The sequence below is a fragment of the Boleophthalmus pectinirostris genome, unplaced genomic scaffold (assembly GCF_026225935.1).
Source record: "Boleophthalmus pectinirostris isolate CB_2022bp ecotype Guang Dong unplaced genomic scaffold, ASM2622593v1 HiC_scaffold_17, whole genome shotgun sequence".
Taxonomy (NCBI): Eukaryota; Metazoa; Chordata; class Actinopteri; order Gobiiformes; family Gobiidae; genus Boleophthalmus; species Boleophthalmus pectinirostris.
The window spans coordinates 4,288,533-4,308,400 of NW_026571115.1; the positions used below are offsets into that span (position 1 = coordinate 4,288,533).

At 41.9% G+C, this 19,868-nt stretch overlaps 1 protein-coding gene across 1 annotated transcript; it reads left to right on the top strand.

Moving 5' to 3' along the window:
* Window positions 1-3,530: 3,530 nt before the first annotated feature.
* LOC110165244 (nuclear factor 7, brain-like) lies at window positions 3,531-5,710 on the top strand. The gene is made up of 2 exons (XM_055152271.1): window positions 3,531-4,010; window positions 4,349-5,710. Exons 1-2 carry the CDS (start codon window positions 3,531-3,533, stop codon window positions 5,291-5,293), a joined length of 1,425 nt encoding a protein of 474 aa, XP_055008246.1. The 3' UTR covers window positions 5,294-5,710.
* The last annotated feature ends 14,158 nt before the right edge of the window (window positions 5,711-19,868 follow it).

Consider the following 19,868-nt stretch of genomic DNA (forward strand, 5'->3'; position numbering starts at 1 on the left):
ATATTTCAAACTTTTCATTCACAATTTAGCTTAAAATAAGAACAAAATATTCTGGGACCAGCAAAAGAGGAACATAAAACTTAATTTACAAACCAAAAACTGTCCCAAAACTCAAAATAAATATTCTGAATTCAAGTCATTTTAATGTTGTTTTTTGCAGTGTACTTTGTCTTTAAAATTCTTCTTTTTACCGTGTGGTTGATTTTCTCCATGAATAATAATAATAAGTATTTTGTTTGTCCCAGGAGGCCACCAGGATTGTAAGCAGAAGAGAAAGATCAGGTTTGTGTAGATGTGAACTCAAAGAAAGAACAAATGTTGACTCAAATCTAACATCTTTTCTTTGGTGGTACTTGGTGTGAAACGTTGGAGCCACTGGTTTATACTTTTACTAGTTTTATGGTTTCACTTAAATTTGACACTTTTTCTGTTAAGACTCATTATTTTCATTTTGTTTCATCTTGAGTGTCATTTATGTAGTTTTAGACTTTCCACTGACGTCAGTTTTGAAAATAAAATAAAAAGGTGTGTCTGCATCTCAGGTATGAACAGTCACATGACACGTTTATCAGTTCAGACCAAGACCAGGAAATGTTGAGTTCAGTTCAGAGACACAGAGGGAGAAGGATCCATCTGAACGACCATTTCAGCCTCCAAAATTCAACAACAAAGAAACTCCAGGCTTCTACTTGAGCTGTGAAACCTGCTCTGGACTTTGGTGAGTGGAAAGACACTTCTGTTACGGCAGCAGAGAAAGTGAAAGTAGATGCTGCAGTGGGGGATGGGACCCAGGATTGTGGAACTCAAGATACAAACTTAAAACTGCAGATCAGATGAAACTAAAGGAGACTTAATAAATAAATGAAAACAACCAAATCCACCTTCATGACTCGAGTGAGTCCTGACACTTATGGAACCACATTATTTTACTGTTGATTTCTTTTTCTGCATTTGAAGTCATATTTATCTAGTTTCCTGTAACAGGGTTCAGAATTTTATTATTGATTTTCAGTAGAAACAGGGTCATGACTCGAAGTCTTTGTGTTTGTCAGTGCCGTATGTTACTGTTTTTTTTTTTTTTTTTCTTTAAATGGCTCTGAAAATATGGTGTGATGACAAAGTGGAGTTAATGTGATTAAATGAGTTTCAGAAGCTGGACCATGCCTCAGTCTCCTCTCCAACCAACCACAGCTTATCTCAACCAGCTCTGTCAGCTCTGTCGACTTGAAGTCGTTAACAACCCGTCAGTTTCAAACACCGATCTGTCACCCATTCCTAGTTCCTTCCAGTTTGCGATTTCCTCACGCTGCGATGTATACCATGACGATCCCATGCAGGGACCTGCAAGAAGATAGACCTTCCATCACATGTCTGCTCTGTGGTAACGTGTGCCGAGTTGGAGGGGGCATTTCCGCATATGAAGGCTTGCTTCATTTAGGAGAGGAGCTGAAATTTTGCATCCAGTAGATGTTCTACTAGAGCAAATGAAGCTTCAAGAAGCTTTGCGCTGGAGTGAACCAATTGGATGAAAGGTTTCAATGTTTCATGAAGCTTCATCTGTCCATCACTACACAGTGGATTTCTACCTCCAAGGTGTGTTGTGTGTCCACTGTCAATACCTTTGTAGCTGGCAGCATCTATGGGGTATCCACATTATTCTCCTAGTCCGCCTCCCCCTCCTCGTTAACCTGGCAGTTGTTTGGTGCAGCCCGACCCCAAGTGACCAAGGCATTTGGCACGGCCCAGCCTCCAGTGACTGTGGCGCTTGGCGCGGCCGGCCCTGGCAACCACGGCATTCAGCTTGGTCCAGCCTCCAGCCACTACGGCACTCAGGCAATCACCGCTTTTGGCGTGCGAGGCACCCAGCGTGCTCCTTCAGGCTGACAACACATCATGTTAGAACTGACATCAAAGATGGTCACTCAGAAGAGGAAAGCACCCACTTAGCTGATTCATCTACAACCCTTTGGGTCAGGAAAGTAACCTGAGCACTATGAACTACCTTCTGTGTTCTGCTCAGTCTTCTCTGAATCCCCCCGCGTCCATCTCACCTGCTTCTACAGCCCCCCCCCAGTGGGGGACAGGTCCCTTCCCTTGAGCAACCCCCTTAATGTTCTTCTTATGATGTTGCACGAGGCACCACGTACACTCTCACTGTTCTCGTTCACACTCTGAAATGTTATTCCGGTGCATTTGTTTGCTCAACCTGCTCATCTCAGTATCTACTGCCATCCAAGCTTGTGCCACTCAGCTAGCTCACGCTACTCCAACCCACACAAGCTCAATCATCTTTACGCCCGCTCTCTGCTATTCCAGTATTCAGCTCCCATCCACTCTCATCACTCACTCTTTTCTAGCTAGCACCGCCAGACCAGGCAAGCTCATGCAATTTCATCACATGCTAGCTTAAGCTGTCATTATAACTGCTCATATTTCGGCCCTTGTCTTGAGTATTACAGCTTGTGCTGCTCATGTTTTCATCACATGCTAGCTTAAGCCACTGCTAATCATGTGTTCATGCTAGACCGGCCCTTCCACCTCAGCCCTCACCCCAGGTTATGCACCCAAAAACACCATCTCTGTTCACTACCTCACACTGCATCGAGAATTCTGCCATTGATAACGGCTCATGACTACTCCACTGTTCTATCCTTCTCCTTTCCAAGTGATGCTCTCGCTATCTCGTCCTCACCTCGAGCCGCTCACGCTACGTCATTGCAGTCTTTTATTAATCTCTGCTCTCACGTCACGACGACTCACACATCTCCACATTTACATTCTTGCATCCATCCATCCACCGCCCAGCGTCCAACCTGTAGCTGCCCCGCAAACACCCACAGCATGCATCTCCATCTATCAGGTCCTCAGCCGTTCCACGGGTCCTGAGTCGTTCCACGGAACGAACCTTGTCTTCACAAATATTCTTCCAGCTTAGTTTTCATCAGTGCTCGAGTTCTAATCTTTTAACTTCTCCATTGTTCCGAGATGGTCCTTTCTTTCCTTGGTCAATCTCACTTGACTTGTTCATCCACCTTCCAAGGACTGCTTTTCAGGCAACATAATTCCTTCCACCACACTAACCAAGCCATGCAACCTTGCACTCATATCTCTCCTCCTGGTTCACATCTGTCTCCTCCACGCTTTCTGACCAGTCCACTAAAGAGAATCCTTCGTTTGGCCAGAATCTCCTCTTACTATTCCCACGATTCATGTCAGAGCTGCCTCTTTGGGCCAGACAGCCATTCCTATGCATCATTGTGTGTCCTTCGACAGTCAGTCCTCCTGTGTCCACCTTTTCATATGTTCATTAATTGCTCTACCAACTCCTTAGCTTATTCCTTATTTACAAATTTTAATCCATCTTTGGGGGTTCCGAATCAGCTGGGTGACCATATTGGATTGGAGACAGAGTCCACCCTGAGTCTCCCCCCAGCCATCATATCTATCCAGTGTCAATAAATATCTTTATTGTATAACAACGTTGTGGCATGGTCCTTACTGGTGAATTGTGTTTTCTATTTAGAGACAAAATGGCTTCCAGGCTGGAGGAGGACCTGACCTGTCCCATCTGCTGTGAGCTCTTCAGAGAACCTGTGGTTCTGTCCTGCAGCCACAGCTTCTGTAAAGTCTGTCTGCAGAACTGGTGGAGGGACAAACCCATAAAGACCTGTCCACTTTGCAACAGAAAGTCGTCAAGGGACATTCCTCCCATGAACCTGGCCCTGAGGAACCTGGTGCAGACGTTTGCAGAGCAGAAAAAGCAGACCCCTTCAGAGCAGAGAGAGCAGACCCCTTCAGAGCAGAGAGAGCAGACCCCTTCAGAGCCTCTGTGCAGTGTTCACTCAAAGAAGCTCCGGCTCTTCTGTCTGGACCATCAGCAGCCGGTGTGTGTGATCTGCAGAGACTCCAGGACTCACAAAGACCACAGGTTTAGTCCCATGGAGGAGGCGGCCGAGGACCTGAGAGAGCAGCTGAGGACGTCCATCAAGCCTCTGCAGGACAAACTGCAGGTACAGACTCTTCACCTCTGGAACTGTGTTTGTGTTCATGTTTCTGTTTGTCATTATACATGCAAGGACCTTCCAGGACCTTCTTGTTAAGAGGAGAGAGTGCTAACCACTCTGCCATCGTGCCTCCATGTGGAGCCTCCCTCTCCCCAGACACCTCCTGGTGTTATTAGAGCCTTTAGAAGCGTGTGAGGAGCAGCTCACACAGACCACTGTCAGAGCAGACTTACTGCTGATCAGAGGCTCAACTGTGTTCACTCACATTCATCACACTAATGTGTCAGGGCCCCACAGACCAGAGGGCTGCTTCTGTCTGATTCACTCGGACTCTTTCTGTGCAGGTTCTGACTGGGAGGAAAGAGCAGTTTGAAGACGCCGCGGCTCATATCACAGCCCAGGCTCGACAAACAGAGGCACAGATCCGACACCAGTTTGAGAAACTGCACCAGTTTCTGTTGGAGGAAGAACAGTCCAGGATGAAGGCTCTGAGGGAGGAGGAGGAGCAGAAGACTCACAACATGAAGGACAAGATGGCCACCGTGAGCAGACAGATGGAGACTGTGTCCAAAACCATCACAGAGACAGAGGAGCAGCTGAGGGCCACAGACATCTCCTTCCTGCTACAGTACAAGTCTACAGTGGAGAGAGTGCAGCGCCGCCCCCTGGTGGAGGAACCACAGATGGAACCTGGAGCTTTGATCGACCAGGCCAAACATCTGGGCAACCTGGACTTCAACATCTGGAGGAACATGAAGAGACTGGTGAAGTTCTACCCTGTCATTCTGGATCCAAACAGAGCAGATCCTGAACTCATCCTGTCTGAAGATCTGAGCTCAGTGAAGAGTGGAGAGAAACAGAAGCTTCCACAGAATCCAGAGAGACGTAAAGGTCACATTGTATTTGGATCTGAACTGTTTACATCAGGGACTCACAGCTGGGACGTGGAGGTCGGGGACAGTAAGAGATGGTCTGTAGGTGTGATTGGACCTGTTCAGAGACGGGGAAAGACTGAGAATGTAGATTGTTTCATACTTTTCATTGATGGTAAATACTCAGCCTGTTCTCTCCCAGACACAGTTAAATCACTCTCTGTGAGGAGGAGTCTGCAGAGACTCAGAGTGAAGCTGGACTTTGACAGAACAACGGTGACCTTTAGTGACCCCGACACAAACACTGACCTGAACACATTCACAGAGACTTTCACTGATGGACTGGTTCCTTATTTAATCACCAAAGACAACATCCCCCTGAAGATTTTACCAAAGGACGTCACTGTAAACATGTAAATATTGAAACTTCAAGAGGAGGAATTATGCAAAACAACTTTTAGGAGTTTTCTACCATGTTATAGTGATGTTGGCTTTTCAAAAATGATGGATCTCAGTGGAACTTTAGCAATAACATCGACACCAAGTGACAAAAACATGTCTAATGAGGTTTTATATATCATCTATGGATGTTTGAGCAATTTAGATATCTCTGGGGCCGAATTCACGCCGCCTGTAATGTGATGGTGCTCTGAAGGGGGAGTGACTTAGTGACAGAGGCACAAAGGGGAGACTTAAGAACAATTTATCATCATGCATCAAATTGCAGAGCGTCTGTGTCGACCAGCGTGCACCTCTGACATTTTGTAACCACTGAACCGATGCAGACAGCAGAGGGAAGCCACGCAGACAGTAAGGGCTGTGATTGGTTCTCTCTACATCTGCTCTACACACACATTTTTGGTACTGCACTTTCTTGCTTCATTTTCTATACACAAATGCAATCCTATCCTCCTCGAGTTGTAGCGGTGAATTACTTTGTGGTGCATAGAACTCAACGCAGATCCATAAATCAAAAACCAAGGCGACGGCAGCGATAAGTTGACACAGAAGTACAATTTAGCCTTTAGAGAGACAAAAACTAAACTAAAATGCATTAAACATGTTCATGTGTTATTTTTGGTGAATATTACATTTTCCAAACAATCAAAGGAAACATGGTGATGTAAATGTGTTGTGAGTTTGCAGTTCATCCTCCAGAGAAGTGGAATAATACTCCCTCTTTAAGGACTCAGGTTTCTCTCACAGTTTTTGTCTTGTTTGAAACAGGGAAAAGGGAGGTCACAGTGTCACATTTTAGTCTCATCATTACTACTGTTTTCAATCCATGATTTCCATTGTTCTTTTCAAATCAAGACAAAAATATGATGCAACAGCTTCAAAAATAGGATCATGTCATGTAAAGGTGCACTATGTAGATTTTCAGCTGGAGGGTTCATCACCTGCTTGTCTCCATGGAGATGTTATTGCCTCTAGTTTCACAAAAGAAAAGGCAGTGCCAAAGAAAAGCATGTTTTTAGCCAATAGTCGTGGTTTATTGTTTTTTGAAGTGGACCAAGTTAGTACAAGTTTTGATATGGTCATCTAAGCTATTTCAGAAATTTGCTCCACGTCTGGTAACACACATGCTTTTGAGAGTTGTTCAAGAGAACTGTTTTTTGTGTGTGTGTAATTTAAACAATACATCTGTGTTACTTTACTTAAAGAATTTCCCAAACCTCTACACAGTAACTTGGGGTAAGATAAAAGTACAGTACAAGTAGTTTCTTATTTAGGAGGAATTTGGATTTGTTCCTCAAGGCTCTAACTTTTGCAATTTTAATTTTATAAATGTTGGGTTTACCAAGAAATGTGTGTTCAAATACTCTTTCTATTGTTACATTATCAATTTGAATTAGTGTTTGCAGATTTATTTCATGGTTTCTAAAGAACATTGCTCTTGTTTTCATGATATTTAGAGACAGTTTGTTTTTAGCAAACCACACTTGGAACTTTGCAATTTGTGTCGTCTTGATCACTAATCTTTGAAGATCCTCACCTGAACACAGAACTGTTGTATTGTTCGCAATGAGAACTAATTAAAGTTTTTCACAAACTAAGTACAAGTAATTTATATATAAAAGAGATAATCTGGGGCCTAGCACAAATCCCTGTGGGACACCACAGACAATGGTTTCACATGTGGATTCGTGCTGTTCCTATTGCACACACTGCTTTCAGTTTGTTAAGAATCAATCCTCTGATCCCATATTTTTGTATCTTTTGTAAGAGTATGCTGTAGTCCACCGTGTCGAACGCTTTCTGTAAGTCTATGAATATCCCAGTTGAATACTTTTTTGAATCAATATGTGTAGGCCACTCTGCCACAGCACGAACCTTCTCTGGATCTGTCCTCACTTGTCCTCTTTCAACAATGTGCAGTAGAATTTGTTAAATTCACATTTCTCACTTTTGACAAATAGTTTAATCTCCAGTAACCTTGGCAGAATCTGTTGTACGGGGAGTGTGCTCTTCCTGGGAGTGTGAGAAAATGAGAATGTCGTTGAGGTAGACAAACACAAACTGGTTGAGGAAATGAGGGCTCGGTCCCGGCAGCGTTCACCAATGGGGTGATTTAGTTTAACTGTTGTAAAAAATGAATGATTTTGTAGATCCACATAATCATTCATTTAACAGCAAGTTCATCCTTCAGTTGTTCACTAAAGCCAATAACAAAAACACTCATGAGATCTGTGTTGTCCCAGTCTGTTTCAGCTGCTAGAGTCTTGAAATCAACAGAATATTCTGCTACACTTCTCGTCCCCTGGTGCAGATTCAACAGTCTCTTTGCTGCCTCTTTAGCTACAAAAACTTGATAATTTTTACAATATCGTTGTTTTCCCAAACAGCTGAAGCCCAGGCTAAGGTCTTACCTTGTAACAATCCCATTACAAAAGCTATGTTCGAGCTATCGAAGGCATAAGCTCGGTTGGTAGAGCATTCGCCCACTGATCTGAAGGTTGGCGGTTCGAATCCCGCTCTCAACATAAACATCATAGGTTGAGAGGTCAGATCCACTGACCCACAGGTTGGCTGATGTGATTCCAGCTCCCACCGATGAATGCTGCCGTTGTGTCCTTGGGCAAGACACTTAACCCACCTTGCCCACAGTGTCTGCGTACACTGGTGTGTGAATGTGTGTGTGAATGGGTGAGTGGTTCCTTGTTGTAAAGAGCTTTGAGTGACTTGGAGGTGGAAAAGCGCTATAGAAAAATGTGACCATTTACCATAAGTGACCAGTTTTGGAGTAAAAAAATATCACTGAGCATTGGAGAAGAAAAATCACCACATTTACCCATGTCACCTGCATAATGTTCAGGATCTGGAACATGTGACTCGTGGGTTTGGTGACTATGTGAAGCTGAAGCAGAGGAAGGACCAGGTGAAGGTTGTACAGCAGGAGCAGCAGCAGACTGAGTCAAAGCAGCAGTGAGATTCTGCAGCAGGACACCAAGTTGGACAATCTGAGCAGCTGACGACTGTTGGTTTTACATAAAAGACTTTAGGAGGGAGTCATGTGTTCAACAGTTGGTCTTGACTGGAAACTGCTTGGAGAATAGAGTTTGAGTCCGCTGGGTCCATGTTTAGATCAGTTTGTACTGTTATAAAGCACAGATCCAGGACCCAAGAGCAGAACCAAAACTCAGGTGAAGTAAAGAGATTCATTTTACAGGTGTGACAGGAGCTGGGAGGAGGTTTGTATGTAAATGCAGTATCCTGGTTACTGTCACATAAAGAGCTGCACTAAACCTGCACATGTCTGAAAACATGAACCATCTCCAACACGACACACACACAGAACACACTCATCATCATCATCATCATCATCATCATCATCATCATCATCATCACTCTGTCACAGAGAGAACACTCAGATTCCACTGAGTCATGTCCTTTAGACTGACAGAAGCTGAACTGCATCAGTGACACAAGGAAAGAGCAGTTTTGTTTTTTTTTAGCACTTATAGTTTATGCAGATGAGTCATGTGGTTTTAAGTTTTGTTTGTGTAAAACATAAAAGTGTCAGAGCTGCATTAAACACATGATAATGTCAAAGGGGCTGATGTGGTTCTAGAGTGTTTATGTTTATATGTTGTAAAGTTTATTTATGCAGATTAGTAATAGTAATACTAATGATGATCATTTTAATATAAAAACATTAATGATTAATCAAAAATCGATTGTTAATTCTCCCGATGATTGATTAACAAAATTTGATCAAATGCCCATCCATAAAAATCACCCTTCCAAAGATCAAAAAAGACCTTCCCCTTCTACATCAACAAAATTAAGTCAGAGAGAAAGAAAAAAAATATTCTGCTGTGTGGGATCATTTTGATCTTTTAACAGCAAATAAGGCAACTGTATTTCCTTGTTTCCACTTGGTCTATCAGAATAAAAAAAAAAAAAAGAAAAAACACACACACAGCATTATGACTATAATATGTATAGTAATAATGTAAAGAAGGGAAATAGCGTCCAAAAAAATAAATAATTTAAAAATTAAAATTAAAAAAACGCAAATCGACTGAATACCAAAACACTGGAACAACTTCTTTTTTGAATCTAAAAAATAAAAACTCCTTGACTCAAGAATATTTAAATTGGTAAATTACAATCACAACATTTTCACTTAAACGTTCACATAAGATATAAAATAATACCATTGGAAATATAATAACGTAAATAATATTGTGTATACAAGTATGACTTGGTCTTTGAATCAGTGTGTGTCTTGTGAGTCTCAACTAAGTTTCCTGCAATGATGTAAACCTTAAGATCCAACAGGTGTCAGTATAGAGCACAGCAACACTGTACCTGCACAGAGTCAATGCAGTTTGGGACTGTGCCCAAACACTTCACGAGGCCTCAGCTCCTCACCAATAGTCACGAGACGAGCAGGTGAGTAGAGATGACAGATCCAGGGAGCACAAGAGTGTTAAAGTGCTCAAGTGTCAGGGAGTGGAGGAGAAGCGGCTGATCTGGGCAGGAGGAGGTTGGAGATGATCTCAGGTGTGTGATGACTAAGGCTGCGTTCACACTGCAGCCTGAAGTGACCCAAATCCGATTTTTTGGCTTCTATGTTCCTGTATCTGATCTTTTAATGACAGTCTGAACGACACAGATCTGATTTTTTTCAAATGTGACCCAGGCCACTTGGATATGTGCTCCTGAAACTGATACATATCTGATCTTTTGACATGCGACTTCAGTCTGAACGGCCAAAGTGCATTCATCCGACAGACACGTCATCAACAAGCCACAAATGTCACTATTCTGCGCTGAAGCAGGCGAAAACCGGAACTGTACAATCGCCAGGTGCTCAATGCTCGCGTCCATGTTTGGACAACTTCCGTAAACACAGAGCACGCTCGCTGCGGTTGACGCATGGGGTTGACGTCATCGTGTCTCCAGTGCACATGCAGGACACTTTCAGGCCATTTTACCGTTCACACTGGAGTCACAGACAAGTCGCATTTAATTGGAAATGTGAACGACCTCGCAAAAAACATCGGATTTCACAAAAAATCGGAAATGAGCATTAAGCCCTGCAGTCTGAACGTAGCCAGAGGCTGCAGCTGGTGTTGTGAGGCGACTCCTCCCACCTCAAACACACAAGGACAAACTGGACGATCAGGACAAATTCAATGACTTGATGTCTGGTGAATTTAGTCTCCAATTTTCCTACATTTTTATCTACATCTACAATTATCGACATGTTTTATATATTTTGTTGAATATCGAGCACAAAAACAGGCAGTGATCACTAACATCAGTTACTAAGATCCCACTCCGCACGTCTTTTGATTAACTTGATTCATTTTTATTTCGAGTTTGTGCCGAGAGAGAAACAATAATCATGCATATTACATAAACATTGTAAACAACAGAAAAGCACATTTCTCGAGTGGAAGGAGTGAGAAGAAGAAAAAGTGATATTAACCCACCTGTGTTCATGACACGTTCAAAGTGATGTGGTTGTTTCTGTACATTGATCACAGAACTGAACAAATATTTACAGATAGAAAAATAAATGACAAAATATAATTTTAACCCCAAACCTTTTTTTTCTTTTTTCATTTTGTACTACACACACACACGCACACACACACACACACACACACACGCACACATGCACACACACACACACACACGCACACATGCACACACACACACACACACGCACACATGCACACACACACACACACACAAAAACACACACAAAACACACACACACACACAACCACACACACAAACCACACACACACACACAAACCGCACACACACACACCACAAATCACACACACACGCACGCACGCACGCACGCACGCACACACACACACACACACACACACACACACACACACACACACACACACACACACACACACACAATAGGCCTCTTGATGTGTGCTGGGTCAAAGCTCGACTGTGGAGGTTCTATGGACACACTCACACCTGCACAACCCAAACACAAACACACACACACCATGTGTTCACCTGTTTCACACCTGGAATTTCTTCTGTTCAGGTTCAAGGTTTTGTGTTTTGGAGAAACTTTTGAAACATGTTGAAATATATGACATGTGTTACTACTGCCCCCATGTGGACAAGACTGACACAACAGACCAGAGGTCAGACCAGAAACCAGAAGTTGAAGTTGGAGTGAAATTCAGAACATTTCTTTAAATATTAATTTGGAAATCTGTGTGGAAAGAAAAAAAAAACAACAACAACAACAATAAAACAGCTCAGCATTGAACAGAAACATGATTAATTGTGTAAAAAGTGAAAAAGTAAATAGTGTGTTGTAATAATGGTCATGTAACTATGGTGATAACTCTTGTGTCACATCAGTGACTCTGCACACGTGGTTTTCTTTAAACAGGTTTAGTGAAGAGCACTAATCAAGACCTCTCCAAGACCACAGGGTCCCAAGACCAGGACAAGGCCAAGACGAGACCTAATTGAGAACATCTTTGTCATAGTTTGTTTTGTTTTTCCTCCATTTGATGTAATTAATGTTAATTTAGGCATAAAATAAGCCAAACTGTTCTGCACTGAAACAACCTGTGCACTTTTGTGGACCACCGCAGTTTGAGAAGCTCTTCTTTCACAAAACTTCCAGTGGCAATTTACACAAAACTATTTCAAAGTGACTAAAGTGGGTAGGATTTTTAAACCTGTTGTTTTGTTTGGGTTTTTGTTTTTGTTTTGTTTTGTTTTTTTCAAGTTTCTAACTGGAGTTCCATTCTCTTCCTGGTTTTCCAGTGGGATTTAGCCTGTGCACATTTACCAAACCAAACTCACATTGTGACAAACACAGATGGTCCTGGATTAGACCTGGAATGAGACCTGTCACAATAACACTGTTTGAAGCTGTACATATTTGTAAGGAGAGCAAAAATATTGAAACTACTGTATGTCACTGATACAATGAAATTAAAGCCGGATAATCCCAGTAAATGATTTTAAATAGACAAAATCATTTAAAGCCCTGAATAGGAACAAATACAAATCAGAATGAAGCCATAAAAGTGACTTGTTCTTCCCTCTACTGCTCAAATCTTATCGTATAAATACTGAGCCCAAAAATATTTAGTTCCAGTTTTAATATAGTGAACAATAAGTGTATGTAGTATTTAGTGTGACGGCCTTCCTCTAATAGTTGTGTTTTCTCTTTTCTTTGTTGGTACATGTTTATACCAGACTGAACTTTTCTTGTCATTCATGATTTCATCCTTTGGTTTTTCTGAAGTTAAAACAAATCATTCATATTTTATTTCATCTTCAGAGTCATTTATATAACTCAGACTTTATACTTTGACTGGTTTTGGAGATAAAAGGTGTGTCCAAATGTGCAATAAACAGTCATATGACACAGTTATCAAACATTTATCAGGTTAGACAAAGTTCAGAGACACAGAGGGAGAAGGATCCATCTGAACCATTATTCCAGCTCCAGGATTAAACAACCAAGAAACTCAAGACTTGTGCTTCAGCTGTGAAACCTGCTCTGGGCTTTGGTGAGTGTCTGCGTACACTGGTGTGTGAATGTGTGTGTGAATGGGTGAGTGGTTCCTTGTTGTAAAGCGCTTTGAGTGCCTTGAAGGTGGAAAAGCGCTATAGAAAAAATGTGACCATTTACCATTTACCATAAAGCAGGAGTGTCCAAACTATGGCCCGGGGGCCAAGAGCGGCACTCAGATATTTGTACTGGCCCACAGGCCTTCTACTGCTCTGTCCACATGATCTTAGACACTACTGTTTACAGCAAATGTGATTAACTCTACAATTTGAATCTAAATCAAATCCAAATGGATTGTGATACAGAACTACAATTCATATTTAAGCCTCATTAAAGGTTCAGCAGCTCTGTCCAAACTACAGTCTGTTAAATGCACCTGAATGATCCACAGTATGACCACTTCAAATAAACCTCATGATTAGAATTCTTCATGAAGACTTTGTTTGCTATTGTCTTTGGTTACTGTTTTTTGTTTTGTTTTTCCTTTAACTGTGTGACTGTGTAAAATCTGTCAAATGTGTGAAACAGTCACTATTAGACGACTGAATCCATCAATAAGAGTTTACATGATCCTCAGGTTAATATCAGTTTCTCTTCTCTCTTCTACTGTTACTTCAATAAAAATATTACTCAAGTACCCAGAGTACACAAGTACTCAACCCAAAACATGCTCCAGGTCTCCAGGAAGAACAGTTGATAGTTCAGGTCAATAAAATACAAACAATCAGTGAACCTGTCAGGGACGACAGGTGCAGGTGTCGCACTGGTGCTACAACCTGCGACAAACATCTCTCCTGTCACTGTCCCTGTCTCACTAAAGAAATCAACTATACAAACATAAAATAAATAAAAAAGTTCCACTGAAGTAAATATAACTGACTACTGTCCCTCTGTGTCATTGGGCAAGACACTTGAGCCCCTGTCTGTGAATTTTTAGGATAAGTAACTCGGCTTAGGTGGTGTATAACTACTGCTATGATGTAACTGATGTACTGCTATCTTGTACATGAACTGAAACTATCTCTGCATCCCTGATCTGTTTTTGTGGGTCATTGCAGAGTGAATTATAATAGTACAATAATAAAATAGAAAACAGTACATCAGTTACATCATAGCAGTAGTTATACACCACCTAAGCCGAGTTATTTATCTAACAGTATGAATGGGCTGTTTGTTGGGGTTTACTGCTGGATGGTGCAGATTGGCAGCCTTGCATCAGTCAGTCTGCCCCAGGGCAGCTGTGGCTACAGAGCTATAGATTCTTACCAGCACTAATCAAAGGAGAGTAGAGGAGTTAAACCTGTACTCATGTACAAGTACAATTACTATGAAATATTACTCAAGTACAAGTACAAAGTAGTGGTTCAGGAAAGTACAGGTAAAAACTCCTCCTCGAGTAAAAGAGATTTGAAGAGAAACATCAGATTTTTTATAATTAGAAGAACAAAAAAGAACAAAATAAGAAAAAAAAAGGTTTTGTGTAGTAACTTTTCTGGTGGGAGGGTTGGATGTGCTTGTCTCCATGGAGATGGCATTACTTGGCTAGAATGTTCCATGATATGGCATTAAACTGTCCATGTCAATAGAGACAAGTGGGAGACTTCACCTGGTCGAGTTACGAGTTATATCTGTGGAGAGGTGAATCTGTTCACAGCAGGAATTCATGATTTCTGTTCAGTAATATTTTTATTAGAAATACAGCCAAGTTTAATGCCACACTGTGGAATATTCCAGGCAAAGCAAAACATCTCCATGGAGACAAGCATGTGTACAGAAATGTTACTCACTACACCTTTACATCACCAAGACCATAACACATGAAATATGAATCCATGTCCTGAATGTTTGTGGCTGGATGTTGTTTGAAATTGTAAATATTTGTTTCTAAATCAAATTTGCTCATTGGTCATTTACAGCTGTTTATGTCGTCTACAAACACTAAAACAACTTGGCTTCATTTATTTGAATCATTTCAGATCCATTTGTAACACGTCTTATTTTATGTCCAAGTGTGTGGCCCCGATCTGAAGCTCTGAACTCAGAAAGACAAATGTTGACTCAAATCTAACATCTTTTCTTTGGTGGTACTTGGTGTGAAACGTTGGAGCCACTGGTTTATACTTTCACTGCTTTTATGGTTTCACTTAAATTCACCACTTTTCCTGTTGAGACTCATTATTTTCATCATTTATTTTCATCTTGAGTGTCATTTATGGAGTTTTAGACTTTCCACTGACGTCAGTTTTGGAAATAAAAGGTGTGTCTCCATCTCAGTTATCAATACGAAGGTAGGGTAAGGTCAGTGTTGTGCAAGTTCACACTTTTCATGAACTAGTTCAAAGTTCAGTTCACACTTGTTCAAAGTGAACAGATCACGTTCATATTTCACAATTTTAATTTTGAACTAGTTCAAAGTTCAGTTCATTTTATATTTAGATGAGATCTGTAAATGAAAGGCTGCTTTTATTTTTCAAACTGACTTCTAGTTTACAACAACTTTACAAGATCCACTGTTGGACAAGTGACTTTAAAAACTGTAATGTGTTATTTATGACTTGTTAGTGTCATTTCAAAGTCATTTGTTACATTACAACATTACTGTATTTAAAATGTAAAACATTACACGACTATTGCAGCACTTTTTAATTTACTCTCACCAAAAGAACTGTTAAGATGCTGACCTTTGCGCCGTATATGGACTGAACCAGGACTAAACCAGGACTAAACCAGGTCTAAACCAGGACTGAACCAGAACTGAACCAGGTCTAAACCAGGACTAAACCAGAACTGAACCAGGTCTAAACCAGGACTAAACCAAGACTAAACCAGGACCAAAACCAGGACTAGAACTTGGAATCTAGGACCGCCCCTGAGAGAACCCCGAGTGCGATCGGGCGTCAGCTGCGTTTATCTCGGTGGAGCGTGGACTTCTGCGTCGGTCCTTTCGCTCAGGATCACGGTTTACGCGGACGAACCTCCGGCGTTTCACCGCTGCTGATATCGCGGTGATTTTAGCAAATTTGTATGAAGAAAAACGAAAAACCCACCATTTCAATCCAGGTTAAAAAAGCATTGTGACGCGCGTTACTGACATTTGTACCAAGTAAAATAATGCAAAATGCGCGCGCGGAGCAGCACGTCCTGTGCGTGTAGATTTCAGAAAATAGGATCCATCCTATTTTTTGACGCTCTACACATAGGCGCGTATCCCTGTCAAAATCCACAGAGAGCATGGATCTATTGTTGTATTTGTGCATTTACCATCAGCACATCGTGCTCCCTGGGCAGTTGTGTATCATGTGAAAGAGCCCAGATCCACATACACTGTTAATTAATGCTTTGAAATTTACTTTTGAAATCCTTGCGTTTGCCGTGGTCAGCCTGTACAGAAGGTAAATACAAGCAGCTAAACGCGCCCAGTCAAGTTTGATTGACTTTCCCATTGAGAGACACAAGAGCCCGTACGTTCCACTAAAGCTGCCGGTGGAGTCGCCTTCACGTTGACACGCGGCTGTGGTTTCGCGAGGTGATGTTGCGAGCAGATCGTCTCTGGTCAGGTGAAAACAAATTCCGACGTTTAACTGAACCCCAACAGTGACGTACGTCGTTCATCACACATAATTTGAACAAATTCACGTTCAAGTTCTTGATTTACAAAAGTGTTACGTTCAGTTCAAAGTTCACTGAAAAATGAACGTGTTCAATGAACGCGTTCTTTTGAACTCGTTCATGCACAACACTGGGTAAGGTAAGGTAAAAAGTCAATCAGTGTTGCTACAAAATATATTTGCAATGTCTGTCTGACCATTAATATTTGTGTAATGAAGTTGAAGCATCACAGCATCATGGACAGTTTATTTAGCTTGTGTGATGTAGAGCTAGTGGTTCTGCTCGTTGATCTGTTTATTCAGCAGTTCAAGTACAGCCTCCAGTAAGAGAATGGTAAGATTAAAAGTGGTTCAAATGTAAGTATTTGGCCCTCGTAAGCACCATAATTACTACAGAATGACATCAGCCCGTTTGAGATTATAATGTATTTAATGCAGCTTTGCGCACAAAATCGAAACCTAACGCCACAAGACTAATCTGTATAAAATACTCGCCGAAAAAAACAGTTCTCTCTGTGCCTGATGTGGAGCTTCTGTCGGACAGTGGTGAGTCTGTTCTGGAGATGGTTCATGTTAAACTTTACAGAGATCATACATGTGCAGATCGTACGTGTGCAGGGTCTTTTTTCATTTCACTCATGTACAGTCACTTTATTTACGTCGGCTCCCGTGTCACTTTCGTCTATAGGCAAATTCCCCCTTCCTCGTGTGCTGTCCTCTTCATCACGCAGCAGTCCAGCCTTTCCAAAACCCGTTGGTTATCGTGGATTTTTTCACATGGCTCCACGCTGTCACACTGCATGATACAGTGTCAGTATTGGTTTATCCAATACGCACAGTACGCACATTGAGTAGGGCCCCGTGAACCAACAGAGGCCCCTCACCTTGGCGTTACCCCTTCTCAGATACACTACGTGGATCCACAGACTGTACACGTCTCCTCCTGCTCCTATGCGCCGCATTTCCTCCCGTACAGCGCATGGACCGTACCTCTTCCCGTGCACCTCTAAACCAGAACTAAGACCAGGACTAAACTAGAACTAAACCAAAACTAAGACCAAGACTAAACCAGAAATAAAACCAGGACTAAAACCAAGTCTAAACCAGGATTAAACCAGGACTAAAACAAGATTTAACCAGGACTAAACCGTTAGGTGCAGACTGCGAATGATTGATCGATGATTCCGCATCATTTTGAGTAAAAAAACATCAAATATTACTGTCAGTGAGTTTTTTTTTTTTTATAAATAACCTGGGTGTAAATAGCATTTTTGTCTAGGAACACCCGGGTGCCCTTCTATGTGTCACGCTAAATACACCCGGGTGTAAATAGCAACAATGGCTATTTGCCCTTTGTGTGAATAACAATGTTAGATATTTACACCCAGGGTGTAAATAGCATCTGCCATAATTTAATTCTGTCTACACAATTATTTGAACAAACAACATGTAAAGTCCTTCACGGGTTTGAAAGTAAAAGAAAACAAAAACAGTGTTTAGTTTTCCACAGTTGTGTTTGGTCTTAAACAGAATCAAACACACAGAGCACAGGGACACACACACACAGTGTGGAGCTGGACAGTGTGAGGATTATTCCAGTGAAGACGCTCTGGTCTCTGTGGACACAGGAAGAACACATGATCACACTCTGATGATCCACTCTGTGTCGTACACCTTTAAATATACTTCAAGTACTTTGGACTCTCTAATACAACACTGGAGCAGAACACAATCACATGAACATTAGAAGTGTACATGCAGAAACAAAACTCACCATGTGCTGCTTTTCTTCCTCACAACACAGTAACAGGGAGGGCATCTGGTATAAAGTCCTCCTGCCACATGAGCCTGTAGAAACACATGATCAATGTTCACTAGGAAGTAAATGTGGAACAAATAGAATTCTCTTCAAATCATTTGATCCCTTTATTTACTTTGTTCATCTGTGTTCTGTTGGTGCTCAAACATCTTCCTTTTTTCTGAAAGATACAGAGATTTTGATTTAGTTTTAGTCTTTTTATTTGATCTGTTAACGTCACTTTCAGAATGGTGCAAAAAACGACAAACTAACATCAAGTGTAACATTCCTGAAGTTCCCCACAGCTCCAGCAGAGCTCTGGACGTCACTGTTTGTTTGGAGACGACTCTGGAAGCAACATGTTCAAATGTGACACAAGTGTCTCACTCTTGGACATGGACAGAGATGCAACAGTTTGTTTGACTGAAACAGTCCTGACATGAAGCCCAATTTCAAATACAACACCACAAACCTGTTTTTACAACCACCACATTCTAGACCCGAGAAACAAAACAAATGTATGAAAAGTCTCACACTGTCCTCTGTCCTGTAACTGTCCTGAGTGTGTCCTCTGTCCTGTCACTGTCCTGAGTGTGTCCTCTGTCCTGTCACTGTCCTGAGTGTGTCCTCTGTCCCGTAACTGTCCTGAGTGTGTCCTCTGTCCCGTAACTGTCCTGAGTGTGTCCTCTGTCCTGTCACTGTCCTGAGTGTGTCCTCTGTCCCGTCACTGTCCTGAGTGTGTCCTCTGTCCTGTAACTGTCCTGAGTGTGTCCTCTGTCCTGTCACTGTCCTGAGTGTGTCCTCTGTCCTGTCACTGTCCTGAGTGTGTCCTCTGTCCCGTAACTGTCCTGAGTGTGTCCTCTGTCCTGTAACTGTCCTGAGTGTGTCCTCTGTCCCGTAACTGTCCTGAGTGTGTCCTCTGTCCCGTAACTGTCCTGAGTGTGTCCTCTGTCCTGTCACTGTCCTGAGTGTGTCCTCTGTCCTGTAACTGTCCTGAGTGTGTCCTCTGTCCTGTAACTGTCCTGAGTGTGTCCTCTGTCCTGTCACTGTCCTGAGTGTGTCCTCTGTCCCGTAACTGTCCTGAGTGTGTCCTCTGTCCCGTCACTGTCCTGAGTGTGTCCTCTGTCCTCAGTCTGACTAAAATACACAGGTCTAAAATCGTCCACGATCACGTGACCTTTGTAAGATTTAAACACACTGGACAGAGAATCATAAAAAAGTCATGTTATTGTTGTTAAATTTGTGTTTGAATTTGAGCCACTCCTCTCAGACCAGTGTGGGGAACTGTGGGGAACCTGGAGGTTCTCTCTTCTAACAGGCTTCACAACTGGATTATTCATTTGAATAGAAAACAGGCTCATGACTAGAAGTCTTGATGAAGACTTTGTGTTTGTCACTGTCTAATGTTACTGTTTTTTCTTCTTTAAATGACTCTGAAAATATGGTGTGATGACTAATTGTGTTCTGTCTCATTGTGGTTTTAGATTTAGAGACAAAATGGCTTCCAGGCTGGAGGAGGACCTGACCTGTCCCATCTGCTGTGAGCTCTTCAGAGAACCT

Coding starts and splice junctions, on each gene's coding strand:
- LOC110165244 (XM_055152271.1), top strand. CDS start 3,531: ATGGCTTCCAGGCTGGAGGAGGACCTGACCTGTCCCATCTGCTGTGAG. Junction 4,011..4,348: donor CTCTGCAGGACAAACTGCAG/GTACAGACTCTT, acceptor CTTTCTGTGCAG/GTTCTGACTGGGAGGAAAGA.